Below are 14,972 nucleotides of genomic sequence, written 5' to 3'. Positions count from 1 at the left end.
GCATTACTTTGTGTTGGCCTATTATATAAAAATCCCAAAAAATACATTCATGGCTTTATGGCGTAACGTGACCAAATGTGAAAAAGGGGTTTAAATACTTTTGGGGGGCACTGTACATAGGTATTGCATGGAGACGAATCATGCAGTCATCGTTTTCAACCTCATAAATGGTTTAGATGGTTTCACCTGTATTTTTAAGACTCACTTCCACCCCTTCTTTCTGCTAAATGTCAGGCAGGTGATTATCAGTTAAACTTGCTGCTCTCTGAGTTATGTAAGAGCCAGAAGGACTCAGCATACCCTCCTCACACGGTTTCATTGACTGTAGGCTTTTTATTTTTTTATGTTCATCAACCCTGCATTTTTACCCTCATGCAGGCTCACAGCTAGGCTGCAGCCTTTCTGTTCAGGACAGAAAATTATTTTACAAATCTAGCTGAACAAAACGTAGGTTGGGTGAAAAATGAAAACGAGAGACCGCAGTCTTTTAAATTAGCCTTCATTTCTGTGCGCATAAAACGAGCACCAGAGTGGTAAACCCCAGCTCTTTGCGTCATTCACCTCTACTTTAATCATGACTCAAGTCTCGCGCTGCATAGATGCAGAGATGTGTTTATTTTCGCACTTTCAGAAGAAACAAAGTAGAAGGGCTTCTTCGTGTTGATGTGTGCATACACGCATTTATTTCCTCTAGAGTGGAACTGAGATGTGTGAGACTGCTCAGGGGTTTGCCATGGGGAGATTCCAGCTCAGTAAAATACACTAGCTGCACCGGATGTGGGAGCTGAGAGGGGTTACTCTGTGGTGTCTGTGGTCAGGCAAGGGGTGGATTGGCTACAAATATCTACCCTGATCACCACGTTGCTCTGTAGTTTGATGTGGCCACAGTAAGACAGTGTCCACAGATTGGTAAGAGATGATGGTGTTTAGCCGGTGTCAGTGCTAAGGGGTTTGACCCCCCTAACCTGCTGCTGAACTACGGCCCACTGTTTCCTCAGAGCATTAAAGCTCCAGTTATGTTGAACTGGCTCCACAAAAGGGGGTGGACCTCACTGATCAGTTTCAAGCTTTTCCTGCGAAATCTTTATGGAGTTTGTACAATAAAAGCTGAAAGTGATTTGTGTGCTCCAGCAATTTGTGCATTTGCAAGTGTGAATCAGCTGTGCTGCAGCTGATTCAGCCACTGTTCACTAGAAGATATGCAGAGAGTCCTAATTTTAAGGATTTATTACCAGTATGTATTAAAAAAAAAGCTTTTGTCAAAGACTGGAGGTTAGTTTATAGTCAGAATACTGAGTCATGAATCATTTTCCCATCTGCAGTATGTTGTAAAGATACTTCTCCTTTCTCTAAAATAATAAAAAAAAAACGAAAGATATCAGGAAGACGACTGTGGACCTCCACACGTCTTGTTTCAATTTGCAGACGCCTGACGGTGCCAGGTGGAAGCTTGTAAACCTGACAACACCATCCTAAATGCAAAGTACAGGGGTTATACAACCCCTGGCAAAATCATGGAATCACCAGTCTCTGAGGATGTTCCTTCAGTTGTTACATTTTGTAGAAAAAAAAACAGATCACAGACATGACAAAAAACTAAAGGCATTTCAAATGGCAACTTTCTGGCTTTAAGAAATACTGAAAGAAATCATGAAAAATAATTGTGGTAGCGAGTAAGTTACATTTTTAGAACAAGCACAGGGAATAAATTATGGAATCACTCAATTTTGAGGAAATAAATATGGAATCATGAAAAACAAAATAACACTCCAACACATCACTAGTACTTTGTTGCACCACCTCTGGCCTTTATAACTGCTTGCAGTCTCTGAGGCATTGACTTAATGAGTGACAAACAGTACTCTTCACCAATCTGACTCCAGCTTTCTCTGATTGCTGTTGCCAGATCAGCTTTGTAGGTTGGAGCCTTTTCATGGACCATTTTCTTTAACTTCCATCACAGATTTTCAATGGGATTGAGATCCGGACTGTTTGCAGGCCATGACGTTGACCTTATGTGTCTTTCTTCAAGGAATGTTTTCACAGTTTTTGCTCTATGGCAAGATGCATTATCATCTTGACAAATAATGTAATCATCCCCAAACATCCTTTCGATGGATGGGATAAGGAAAGTGTCCAAAATGTCAATGTAAACCTGTGCATTTATTGAAGATGTAATGACAGCCATCTCCCCAGTGCTTTTACCTGACATGCAGTCCCATATCATCAATGACTGTGGAAATTTGCATGTTTTCTTCAGACAGTCGTCTGCATAAATCTCTTTGGAACGGCACCAAACAAAAGTTCCAGCATCATCACCTTGCCCAATGCAGATTCGAAATTCATCACTGTATATGACTTTCATCCAGTCATCCACAGTCCACGATTGCCTTTCCTTAGCCCATTGTAACCTTGTTTTTTTCTGTTTAGGTGTTAGTGACGGCTTTCTTTTAGCTTTTCTGTATGTAAATCCCATTTGTTCCTCATTTGTTTTGTTGTACATTTTCTGTTTTCAAGGCATATTGCTTTAAGTTTTCTCTCTTGACGCTTTGATGTCTTCCTTGGTCTACCAGTATGCTTGCCTTTATCCACCTTCCCATGTTGTTTGTACTTGGTCCAGGTTTTAGACACAGCTGACTGAGAACAACCAACATCTTGTGCAACACTGCGTGATGATTTACCCTCTTTAAGGAGTTTGATAATCCTCTCCTTTTTTTCAAGTGACATCTCTGGTGTTGGAGCCATGATTCATGTCAGTCCTCTTGTTGCAGCAGCTCTCCAAGGTGTGATCACTCCTTTTTACCTGGACACTAACGAGCAGATTTAATCTGATGCAGGTGTTATTGTTTGTAATGACAATTTGCAGGGTGATTCCATATTTTTTTCCTCAAAACTGAGTGATTCCATAATTTATTCCCTGTGCTTGTTCTTAAAATGTAACTGTTGGTGGCAACCACAATTATTTTTTGTGATTTCTTTTAGTATTTCTTAAAGCCAGAAAGTTGCCATTTGAAATGCCTTTAGTTTTTTGTCATGTCTGTGATCTGTTTTCTTTCTACAAAATTCAACAACTGAAGGAACATCCTCAGAGACTGGTGATTCCATGATTTTTGCCAGGGGTTGTAGCATCATGTGTGGAGGTTTTGCTGCAGAAGGGACTGGGGCAATGCATAATGTAAATGGTATCATGAGGAAGGAATGTTATGATGAAATGTTGAAGCAACGTTTCATGATAATATTCAGGAAGTTGAAGCTTGGGTCGTCCAAAAACACAAATACCATAAGTAGGCCAGCAGATACGATAGCCGGGGCCTGGGACACGATAATCTTAGGTGGGCCCCCACCTACGGTATTCTATAACTAGTAGAAAATTAATTCATATTTACCATTTAAAGAAATTATTGATACTCTATTTTGCTTTCTTCTTTCTCCTTCCATGTTCTCACTTACTCTCCTCCTCCCTTCTTCCACCTCCTACCTGCTTTTCCTTCTTAGAACAGGTTCCAGATAATATTCCTACTATAGAAGGCTAGCAGTAACACAAATTCCCCAAATTAATGTTATTTATACATTACTATATTTGATCATTTGAATAAAATTGGAAATATATATTAAATAAATAAATATTTTGTCAACATCAATTTATTATTTAATGAAGGAATTAAATTGGGGAATCTAATTAAAGCTTAAATCTAATATATAATAAAATAATACACACAATTAATTTTTTTAATTACCTTTTTGCATCTTGAAATAATTTAAAACTGCTACAATTCTTTACTGACTAAACCCTAACATCTGCAGACCGATCACTTTTTCTATAATAGTGTAGCCCTGCTGAGTGCTTTTGATTTTTTAATTTATGAAATAATTAACAATTTGAATTAAAAAAATGCTACAATTATTTCTCCAGGATAAACATAGATTAATTCATTTGACACATACAGCTCCAACTATATTTAAAAATGTCAATTTTCGGTATTGAATTGTGGCACTTGGGGCTTTCCATACTGCTGGATGGTCCAAGTCGTTTGTATTTTAGGTTAATACTTGTGTTACATGTTTAGATTTGCACCCTAAATTTACTATCACTACCAGGGCAGGTTAAAATTTAAAATAAATAAAAAACTTCTACTTAAATATTGATCCTATATTTTTATCCACAGGTCTATTTGGAAAAAACAAATCTTGACCCTAGCTTGGTGGTGGTGGTTTGAGGGTCCAGTTCTGGGGCACCCTCTGTACCCTGGGATGAATTGTCTTGTTTGTCCCCCACTGTCTGCGAAGTGACCATAAGCATACTACCAAATCAGTTTCAAAGTCGCAAAAAGTCAATGTTTTGGAGTGGCCGTCACAAAGGCCTAATGTCGGTCCCGTAGGAGATCTGACTCAGTTACAGCAGTTTTCTTAGGAGGAATGGGTCAATATTGCAGCAAACTATTGTGAGTTTGAGGAAGGAAACCCAAAATATGTGACCCAAGTCATACAGTTTAAAGGCAATTCTAACAAATACTAAGGAAACATCTAATTTGAAGTAAAGTTCTTGTACTTGTTGTCTTCTGCTTCATTCGGAACCGGGTCGCGGGGGCAGCAGACTCAGTAGAGATGCCCAGACATCCCTCTCCCCAGACACCTCTTCCAGGTCCTCCGGGGGGAGCCCAAGGCGTTCCCAGGCCAGCCAAACATAGTCTCTTCAATGTGTCCCGGGCCGTCCCCTAGGCACGGTGGGACGTGCCTGGAACACCTCCCGAGGAAGGCGTCCAGTAGGCATCCGATATAGATTTCCGAGCCACCTCAACTGGCTCCTCTCGATGTGGAGGAGCAGCGGCTCTACTCCGAACTCTTCCCGGATGGCCGAGCTCCTCACCCTATCTCTAAGGGAGTGCCCGGCCACCCTACGGAGGAAAGTAAAGTAAAGTTGAAAAGTAACTCATAGCAAGTAATGAATTTTTTGGTCATCCTAACTGACCTAAAACAGGAAAAGTTTTGTCTAATTTATTGTCAGACAGTAAATGACAGTCTATGTAAATATCTGATTTACACTGCATGAGTTAAATTACCAAAAGTCAGTAAAATAAATACAATTGTGGTGAATTCAGAAAGCTTAGGCTACAATAACTGCATTTGCGTTTTATATCTTCAGCAGCCTCAATGTGAGCATGTCCTGTGTTTGCTCTCGCTTTTACTCCTGCCCCACTATCTTTTTCTCACTCTGTCTCTGTCTGCTTCAGCACCCCCACCCACACACACGGATAAACCAACAGAAATCAGCTCTCTTGTAACTACTCCCTATTTTTAAACGAGCGTCACATCACATTGTAGCAACACTGAAAACATTTCTGGTTACATAAACTGAAAAACAGGATGTTTTGGAAGAATACATATTAAAGTTTTCAGCTTGGGGGAAACATCTTTAGTTTAGTGGAAGTAAATGTGTTTTGAATACATGAAAGGTTAGCTGTGTAGACTACTGTTTTTGCAAAAACAACTTGCCGTCTTCTGTTTAATGATAGATTGTCATGTTGTCTTAGTTTGCCTCTGGTTAAAACTTGTGCAATTGCATGCACATCTTTTTTAATCCACTAGCATAACGAAAAGTGCAGTTTTGCACATCTTTCTATAAAACAAAACAGGTATAGTATTTGTGAAGTAAAACAGGGATATTTATGATACAGAAAAACAAGTATTTTCAGCTGCTAAAAAATTATGCATCTTCTTCTCTGAGCTACTCACGTAGCCAAAACAGCTTACTCAAATATTTTAACAATTCCAAAAGGCCAGAAAACAAGTACTACATGCCTTGAGTAAACACAGCATCTCACGTCTGGCTGCTCACATTATTCATGTTAGTCCAGATGTGGGAAAACCTGTTTCTTCTTAGGGTTTCAAAGTTTGTGGTTTTAACATAGCTACATTGGAAAAGGTTTAGTGGTTATGAATGCTTTTGCACCACGCTGTTGTCTTGTATGCAAGTTCCCATGTTAAAAGGATTATAATTGTAGTGCTGACACTGAACACTTTAAAAGTTCTTAGACTTTTTAGAGGATGATATTTATTAATGTAACCGAATGCTAATTTTGGGCAGTGTTGTTTGCATGGTAACTTATTAGTGGCCTGCTATTCTCATCACCTTTCAACACCTTAACTGTAGTTTTCAGTTTGTCTACCTGTATACTTGCACTTTCTTTTGTTTGCAAATCTGCTCTGAGTGTATTACATTTATCAGTTCAAAAACTCACTAGTATAAATACTGAATCCTACAAAACATTATGGCCCTGACACCATCTAGTCGGAGCATGCACATTGTGCATCTGTGACCCTCTTGCTCCTTTTTTTTTTGTCTTTCCTGTGTTTTGGTGACAGATGGCCCCTGTAAGCAGCTCTGTGTCATTGGTATAGTGGCCTGGTTTCTTTTGGAGTGATTATGTAACTCTAACCTCATCACCCGTTGCCTCTTCCCTAACCTCTCCGGCCTCTCCTAATTTCGTCCTTTTACATAACGATGTATGAGAATCAGCATCTTCTACAGGTTTCATGTTGCTTCAGTGGGTGCACGCCTAATATACAGGTGTATGCACATGCTATAATATTTCATCTGAGTTGGCGTTCTTCAGGTGAGCTGGTGAGGAAAGTAAAAAAGGGGAAGACAACACTTCTTTATATTTGATGCTTTTGAAATGTGATTTTTTGCGCACGTTCTTTGAAACGTGGCTCATACCGAAAACTTCTCAGCTTTCTGATTACTCATGTATGACTTTAACTGACAGTTGCCGTGTGATTTCAGTTTCTGCTCAGTTGGTCCTTTGTTCTTGAATTGTGAAAGATGAATTTGGCATTTTGGTAAATTGACTGATTTCCTCTCCTGTCTTTAACGAAGAGTCGTAAAAACACTGAAGACCGGAAAGACAGGAAACCATTGGTAAAGTGAACAAAGCAGCTGCTTTGTGCAGGAAATAATCTGTCATTTAAATTCAGTCATTTGAATAATTACTGTGCATTTCCTATGAAAATAATACAACAACTAAGTTTAATTTATCCTCATCACAAAATACCAATTAATAATAAATTCTGTAGCCTGAAAAACAATCCATAGATATCTTGAATTAGCTAAATATGTTTCATTGTTCCTTTTGAATGATTAACAATGAAACAATGAACATATACTTTGGCAGTCTTTCCAAACCAGGTTAATTCTTTAAGTTGTGTGTTTTGGAAATGTTAATTTGTTTTTCAGTTTTTACATTTTCACCAAGTCAAGTTCAGCAGTGTCCTTTGTTTTAATTCTTAATGTTGGAATGAGATAAATTAGCTATTATAAAATGAAGTAGATACAATGTGATAAGCTAAAGTAGCTAAAACAAACTAAATAAAATAAACTAAACTGAACCAAGATTGATTAAAAAAAAAAAAAAAGTAAGCTAAACTAGCTAATAAAAGTTAAGATATATTACGTAATATACAATAAGCTAAATGACCTAAAATAATTACACTAAATTAGCTATAATAAACTAAATAAAATTAAATAAAATTATAAAAAGTTAGCTAAATTAGCTAATTTAGGCTACTGTAAATGAATAAGCTAAGATAAGAAAACCTAATTTATCTAATTTTAGGTCAATTAAATTAAATAAAAAACAAAACACAATGGAAACTGTATTTGTGCACTGAATTGTGCTTTACTGACTTTGGCACATTCATGATTTTCTTTGAATGGTACTATAAGAGCTTTGTGGTGAAAATTACCAACTAAACACTCCATAGCCTTACTATCATAGGGAACTTACTATGATAATAAAAGCATCTAAACATCTGACCAGAACAGAGAGATTGATAGTTGTGTTGTTTTTTTTGTTTTTTTTAACCAATGTGAGGAGTCAAATTAATTCCTGAAGAACCAGGAGGAAACAAAAACAAATGTAAAACCATTGAGGAAAGCAAATGTCTGTGAACTACTTTACCCTGTTGGGGAAATACTTCACATGACAGCACAAATATTTAAGAATGTCGAGATCCAAACGCTTGTTTTTCCTAGTGAACCTTTCTGTGTGGAGTGTGTATGATTTGTGCATGCTTTCATTAGCATTCTCTTCTAAGAATTCAAAATCATGCATGTGTGTTTAAATAGTGATTCTAACCTGAAATGAGTTTGTGCATGTGTGTCTGTCTCATCTGTGTCTGTGTTAGCCCTGTTTTGGAATTGCGACTGCCTTTTGCCCAATGACAGCTAGGAAAGGTTTCACCCCAACTTGTTAACCTTTGACCTAACACTGTATTTACTACCATTTTAGGTCAAAACCAAGGCTTCATTTCAACAAGCTAAACATGTGGTTAAACCTTTTGTGATTAACCCTGATTTAACTAAATTGGCCCGTTCTAAATTGTAAATCTTTGCCTTTTTCCTGTGTTCTGACCTAACTGTAAAAGCATGGCAACACATACTGAGCAGACCTTTGCATGGCCAATTGTGACAGCTAATAAGTACACTATGTAGTATTTACTCTGAAAGATGCTCCGTCTGTACTGCATGAATATTAACTTTGTATTTGTGTTACAATGCTTGAACTACTCACTGCATACAGAGGCTGGATCAGAACGTGCCTGCGAAACTGTTGGCAGACCAGAGGAGGGTAGGTACTTACACCAGCATGGCAGCTTAACTAACATATTTAATACTATAGAGATACACAGGGAATAAAAAAAATGTTTTACCCCTCTTGTTAAACAAATTAGTCTTTGTATTCTGACTCCTATTACATTTATGTGAAACAGTAACATAGCAGAAAAATAACGTACAGTATATTATCAGTTTACTACACTCTAATATGGTTTCATTGCAAATTAAACTGTAAATGACTGTAAATGTCTCCAGCATTCAAAATTGCTTTGCTGGCATTATTTGAAAGGAAGTTTGATGAATCGGTGAACTCTTTCATTCCCCGTCAGTTTTATGATACATTTGTTTGGCCTTTAAAACTTCACGAAAATCTCTCTGTTTGGACTGAAGCACCAGCATCTTCTTGTCAGTTTGTGATAATCCTTGAGTCATTGTGAGTTTAGTTCATTAATTTGAGTTTTTTGAATCTCAAAAGTTTACACATTAATGTTTATGTGCCAAACAAGACAGTGGTGAACTTTTGCAAAACCTCTGTCCACCTTTTAATGTCAGATCATAAACAAATAAATCTGGTAGGTTAATAAAAATAATTAAAAAGGTGTTATAAGCTGCATGATTTTGAAAACACACCAATACTTTGTTGAAGCACCTTGGAATTAATTTTAACATTCAGTCTTCTCTGGTAGAAATTTGTCAGCATGACACGCACCTTAACTTGAGGATTTCGGATTCATCCTGCCTCACGTACATCATATATCATCATCACATCACTCCCTCAACCAGCAAAACTGGCTTTCCCCTAGCTTATGCGAGGCTGTGACTATACCTCGCTTGGCAACACAGTGGGGGTGCTGACCTCAACGCCCTGCTGGGAGGAAGTGATGTAAGAATGACATATGGATTGTGGTACCAGTCAGGGCATGATTTAAAAGCAAAAATCAGACTCAGCAATCATAACAGAGTAGAGAAAGGAGGTAAGGTATACATTTAAAGCGTTTGCTTTGGCAGCAACAGGATCGCTACCTTAAGTTTGTCTGCCATTATTATTTTGAAGAAAAAAAAAAGGTATGAGTAGAAGTCCAACTTAGATTGTATCATCGATGTGTCACCACACTTCCTGTCGTCCTGCACTACTGGGTTTATTTAAACAACTTATAGCTGTACGGGATGAATCCATGCTGAAGTTGTGATTTAACAAATGGCCAGAGGGAGCTAAGAGACGCTGTGTTGTTGCAGGTTTATGATGAAAATGTTTTGTGAAAGAAGCTACAACATGCACATGTCAGGAAAATTCTGCTGGGAAAGCTGAAGTTTATTTCGGGTTATTAATTTCCACTGTAATGGACGACAGGTATGAACTCAAGACTGGAGGCTGTAAGTAAACAAAAAGATGCTTCTATAAATTAAAAGTCTGCACACTTGTGCAGCTTGGGTTACTGTAGCTGTTTTATAAATATACTGGTTGCTTCATCAGTGATATTGCACAGTATTAATGTCGCATTACAGATGGGAAGAGTTTATAATTGATTCATCATGGTATCATTTTTTACATCAAAAAAACCTGGCCATTTAATAGGGATGTGTACACATCCCTATTAACACAGAGACTTACAGTTACAGTTTGAGATCCACTGTAAGTCTCTGTGGGAAAGTGAAACTTGAGGACTTTAGGGGGAAAGAATATTTCAAAATCAGAGCAGGAAATAAACATTATGCACTGCCAATAAAATATGAGTTCTTTACAACACCTACAAAAAGTAATCGTGACCCGCAGAGCATGGTGCCGGCGACAAAGTTTACATAATTTCAGTCGTTTTTCAAGGACCACTCACAGATGACAATAATTTGCACATAATTGCACACAAATGCACAAATCATAGCCCTCGATCTTTTCCTTCACTTTATCCCATGGGAGGTCTTTCAGGTAACGATGGGCTGCGGTTGCCATGCCAACAGCCGAGTCGTGCTGCTGACTGCTCTACAGCGAATGAGTCACAGTGTAGGAGGGCTGCCCTCAAGTCTGCCTGAGCGAAAAACAAGGACCTCCCATTGTCATTGCTAAGGGTCACTGTTGCTATAACAAACAACACTTGTGTGGGAAGCAACATGGCATATAGTTGATGTTCAACCATGACAGGTTTTGTTTTTTTAAGTTTTAAATATTTACAATCAGTCCTGCTGAAAACTATTGTAGGCTAGGTTGTGACTGGTGAAAAGACTCCTTTGTGCTTGAATTGAAGGGAGCTGGACTTGTTGATTCTTCTGTTGTTCTGTTCAAGAAACCCAAAAGTATATCCAGTGTCACTTGTGTGCAAACACCAAGGATTACCTTGACCTGTGTTCCTAAGAGGCTACACCAACATGCTGGCAGGCTGTGGTTTTTTTGGGTTTCTCTTGCAGAATATATTACTTATGTTTATAAAAACTCCCTTCTCTTCCTGTTGCTGATGTCACATCATTACATCCTGCCCTGTCTTTTCCACTTTTAGGGCGAGGCGCTCAGACGGATTCTGGTGAGCCGTTACTATGGAAACTTCCATCGGAGCGGTGGGCGGAGGGACAGCCTAACGTCACTTGGCAATGGCCCCCTCAGTCCAGTAGGACCAGGCAGGAGCCAATCAGGTGACCATTTTGTTCATTCCCAGCCCTGTACACAAACATTCATTGTGAAGAATTTCTTTTTACAATGCCTTCTTTCCAGTTTGCAATAAAAAAGACTGTGAGAAAACTGGTTTCAACATCTCTGTGACCCGATGCTTAGTATTTTCAGCCTTGGGAAAACACAAGAATGTGGCTGGATCTGTCTGGCCCTGAGGTGGTTATCAGCCCTATGGCTGTGTTGCGTGCTGCCCTTTGAGCACGCAGAGCACAAAGTTCTTATCAATACGTGATAATGAGGTCAATGTGTTACTATCTGGAGTTGAAATGCTGAAGCAATGCACCATGCCTAATTGAGCCATGGGTTGATTTTCAACATATGTAATTATATAGCGGGTTTCCATCATCCTATAGGTGCAATGACTGTAATTATCATTCATTTAGCATGGCCAGATTACAATGAGCTGTGTCTGTCCTAAAGTGCATTTACATTATTTTACTTGATCTATTCAAACTGTTGTAATGAGCAGCGTTTGACTGAGTTTGAAATCACAGTCATACACGAATCTATTTTCCCATCTTCCCCAATGCACAGCATCCAGACCACAGAAAGCTTGCCCTTTCCTGTCCATTATGAACTTCTCTTTGTTGCTAAGAGACTGGCTTGTGTTTCATGTGGAAACAGCGTATGCACCTGTTGCAGAAACAAGAGCCAGAAAAGGAATTCAATATGCAGCCTGAAGTTGGGGCTCCACACGGGGGAGAAATATGCCGGAAAAGCTGGATGCAATGGCTTACACGGCTATAGAGTGGCACTGTATAGGGCTTGTTCCTGAACTGTTAAGTTTTTGTTTAAAAATAAAATAAGATCTGCTGCATTTATGCACAATCTCTCCAGATCATCCAAAGACCTGGGTCCTATCGTATGCCCTCTCCTCTTCAGTTCACCCTATAGGTTTTTATATGATTTTGGTCTGTGGACTGGGATGACCATCCAAGAAAGCTAAACCACTTCTTTGTTTATTTGGCCATATGTTTTTATCATTATCATGTTGAAAGACCCAAGAATGAATGTTCAGTTTTCTGGTAGAGGCCACCAGATGTTTTTTTTTTTTTCCCCAAAGTCTCGTGGTATTTTAAAGAGTTCATTATACACACGCTCTGACCAATATCTGAAGCAGTGATGACTGGTGATAACAATTCTTGGAGGAGCACGCTAGAGGTCGGGGATTACACGTCCACGGTTACTTGCCTGCTGTTGGATTTTTAAGACTAAGTTTTAAGTCCAAGTTGCCAGAGTGGGTGACATTGATTGACGGATATCTTGAATTAATCAGACTGGATGAAGAACGACACAAAAAGTGCTGAGAGAGAGCTGTGCCCAGAGGAGTTTCTTTAAGTAACCAATTAGAGACCGGCAGTGATGGGAGTAAAAGCGTTAAAATAAAATGCGTTAAAATAAATGCTGTTACGTTTTTTAGTAACGAGTAATCAAACAAATTACTTTTTTCAGCGTTACAACGCCGTTACCAGCAGTTAATTGGGTCACGTTATAAACTAAAGCTACTCTTTGAAGCTGTTGTCATCTGTACTCACAGCCGCAGGAGCTAAGCCTTATTTCTTTGGTGAAGGGAGGAGCGAGAGGCGAGACAATCGCATAACTGATGATGATTGGCTAAGGTACAGTAAGGTACAGTAAGGCAATCAGAGGCAGTGTTCAGTTCACACACAAACTACAAACGTACACGGCAGGCTTGCTCAGGCAAACTAGCAGATGTAAGCTGCAACAGTGTTCATGTTCATTCAGGTTTTTTTGGGGTTTTTTTTAAAGATGTTTTTTTGCGGCACTGGTGCCCTTTATTTTTCCTGTATTTTATGACAGTAGATAGACAGGAAATGGGAATGGAGAGAGAGTTTTTTTTGTTCTTTTTACACCAGTCTCACCTGGAGTGTTTGGCAGTAAAAAAACAATTTTCATTCTCATCTGACCAAATCACTCAGTTCCATTAAAAGTCCCAGTAACTCCTTGCAAACGCCATGTTTACATGTGTAATGGTAGAACATAAAATGTATTTACATACAATAGGTTGGCAAGTAGATGGCATCTTATGGTTGGTATGGAGTCGTGGTGACCCCAAGATGCCACTCTTTGCTGCAGCTCTCTAACAGGGAGCTTTATTATTATCATTATTTTCTACCTCCTTAACAACCCTCCTTACTGTCCATGGTAGCAAGATGAACATGCAACCCTCTCAAGCCTTGTTTCATACAGTTCCAGTTGTTGTAAACCTTTTAATCCATTGTCTTTCCCATTTTGAAGAATGGCTAAGAGAAACGAGCCTCTGTGTCTAACGGGACATGTACCCAACTGAAACTCAGATTCTGGTTAAAGGTTTTTAGAGATTCGGATTTGTTTAAAAGACTATAAATTACAGAAATTCTTCAGTTGTATTTATTTTCGAGGAGTTGTTTAGGGAGTAATTGATTCAATGTGGAGCAGGAATGTTGGTTAAACACAAAATGAATAAATTAATTAATTAAAATTGAATGTTTGGTGTTCCTAAAATTTCCAGTGTAAGAATATGCTGCTATAATTAAAAATAAATATATTTTGTTCAATTAAAAACTGACAGCCCGGGTTTTACTTGTTAACTTGTCTTGGTCTTGCAGCTTTAGGGGTTCCGGGCGGCCTCAGTCGGGGGGAGATGACCCTGGCTGAGGTGCAGTGTCATCTGGACAAAGAAGGAGCTTCTGATCTGGTTATTGATCTAATCATGAACACTACCAGTGACAGAGTCTTCCAGGAAAGCATCCTCTTGGCCATTGCACTGCTTGAAGGAGGAAACACAACCATCCAGGTCAGTCACACAAATATGGACTCTTTCATTTGAATTAACATTTTTGTGGATGTTGTTTACTGTTAAATAATGCCTAAATCTTTATTTTTGATCAGTAGCAAATAGTTTGTACCTTTTTATCTGCACAAAATTAAAAGAATCTGCTACATGTGGGTCAGTATGCCATTACAGTCACATACACATCCCCACCATCTATTTTTCCTTCTACTATATATTGTTGAAAACCAGGCCATCTGTTAAAGATTTTCCAGGTCTGTAGATAATAAAAATGATCAGGTTGTGACATTACCTTAAAATATTTTTTCCCCCTTTGATTTAACCTTAACCCCACAAACCTCTCTGCAAGTCTTTGTCATCTCTGTTTCTCTCATTTTCTAATCAGTTTATCTTTTAGTCTGTCCATTTTTGTCAGTCGGTCTGCATGCTGTTGTGTAAGCATGGTGCTTACATAACCAGATTAGAGTGAGGAAGCCACTAAGGCAGAGATAATGCATTGGCTTCCCACGGCTGCTGCAGAGCAGCATCACGTGATCAGTCTGTGTTACATAAGGCTGTGTGAATGAACAATGAGGAATGTCTCAGCCTTCAAAACATTCCTGCCCCGCTCCCTTACGTGCTGCTGCCGCCCAAACTGGGTCATGCTGGGCCTCCGGAACTGGGGCAGTGGGGAGAGAGGACGGAGGGTTGATGAAACACAGAGGGGGGATTGAGAATAAACTGGAGCTTTCTTAACTATCCAGGCTCAAGTTTGCTCTGGGAAAGATGCATTTTCTGCAGGAAAGGTTACCCTGCAGAGATAGAAATGTACCACATTATGCAACATCTGTCTGCTGTAAATTACAGGATATTTTCCAGCAGTGTGAGTAGAAGCCAAGCCCGTAATAAAAGTCATAGTTCACCTC

General features: G+C 38.9%; 1 protein-coding gene across 10 annotated transcripts in view; it reads left to right on the top strand.

The window, feature by feature from the left end:
* Positions 1-14,972, top strand: part of LOC124856805 (inositol 1,4,5-trisphosphate receptor type 1-like) — a 119,116-nt gene that overhangs the window by 60,177 nt on the left and 43,967 nt on the right. For 7 of the 10 annotated variants that reach the window (XM_047347650.1, XM_047347649.1, XM_047347647.1 and 4 more), the window contains 3 exons: positions 8,580-8,627; positions 11,104-11,236; positions 13,883-14,070. In XM_047347650.1, the coding sequence (XP_047203606.1) occupies positions 8,580-8,627; positions 11,104-11,236; positions 13,883-14,070 (369 nt within the window). The remainder of the gene's footprint in view (positions 1-8,579; positions 8,628-11,103; positions 11,237-13,882; positions 14,071-14,972) is intronic. The other 3 variants (XM_047347656.1, XM_047347653.1, XM_047347651.1) reach the window with 1 other exon arrangement.

The sequence above is a fragment of the Girardinichthys multiradiatus genome, chromosome 20 (assembly GCF_021462225.1).
Source record: "Girardinichthys multiradiatus isolate DD_20200921_A chromosome 20, DD_fGirMul_XY1, whole genome shotgun sequence".
NCBI lineage: Eukaryota > Metazoa > Chordata > Actinopteri > Cyprinodontiformes > Goodeidae > Girardinichthys > Girardinichthys multiradiatus.
Note: the sequence above shows the minus strand (reverse complement) of the source record. Positions and strands in the feature narration are given on the sequence as shown.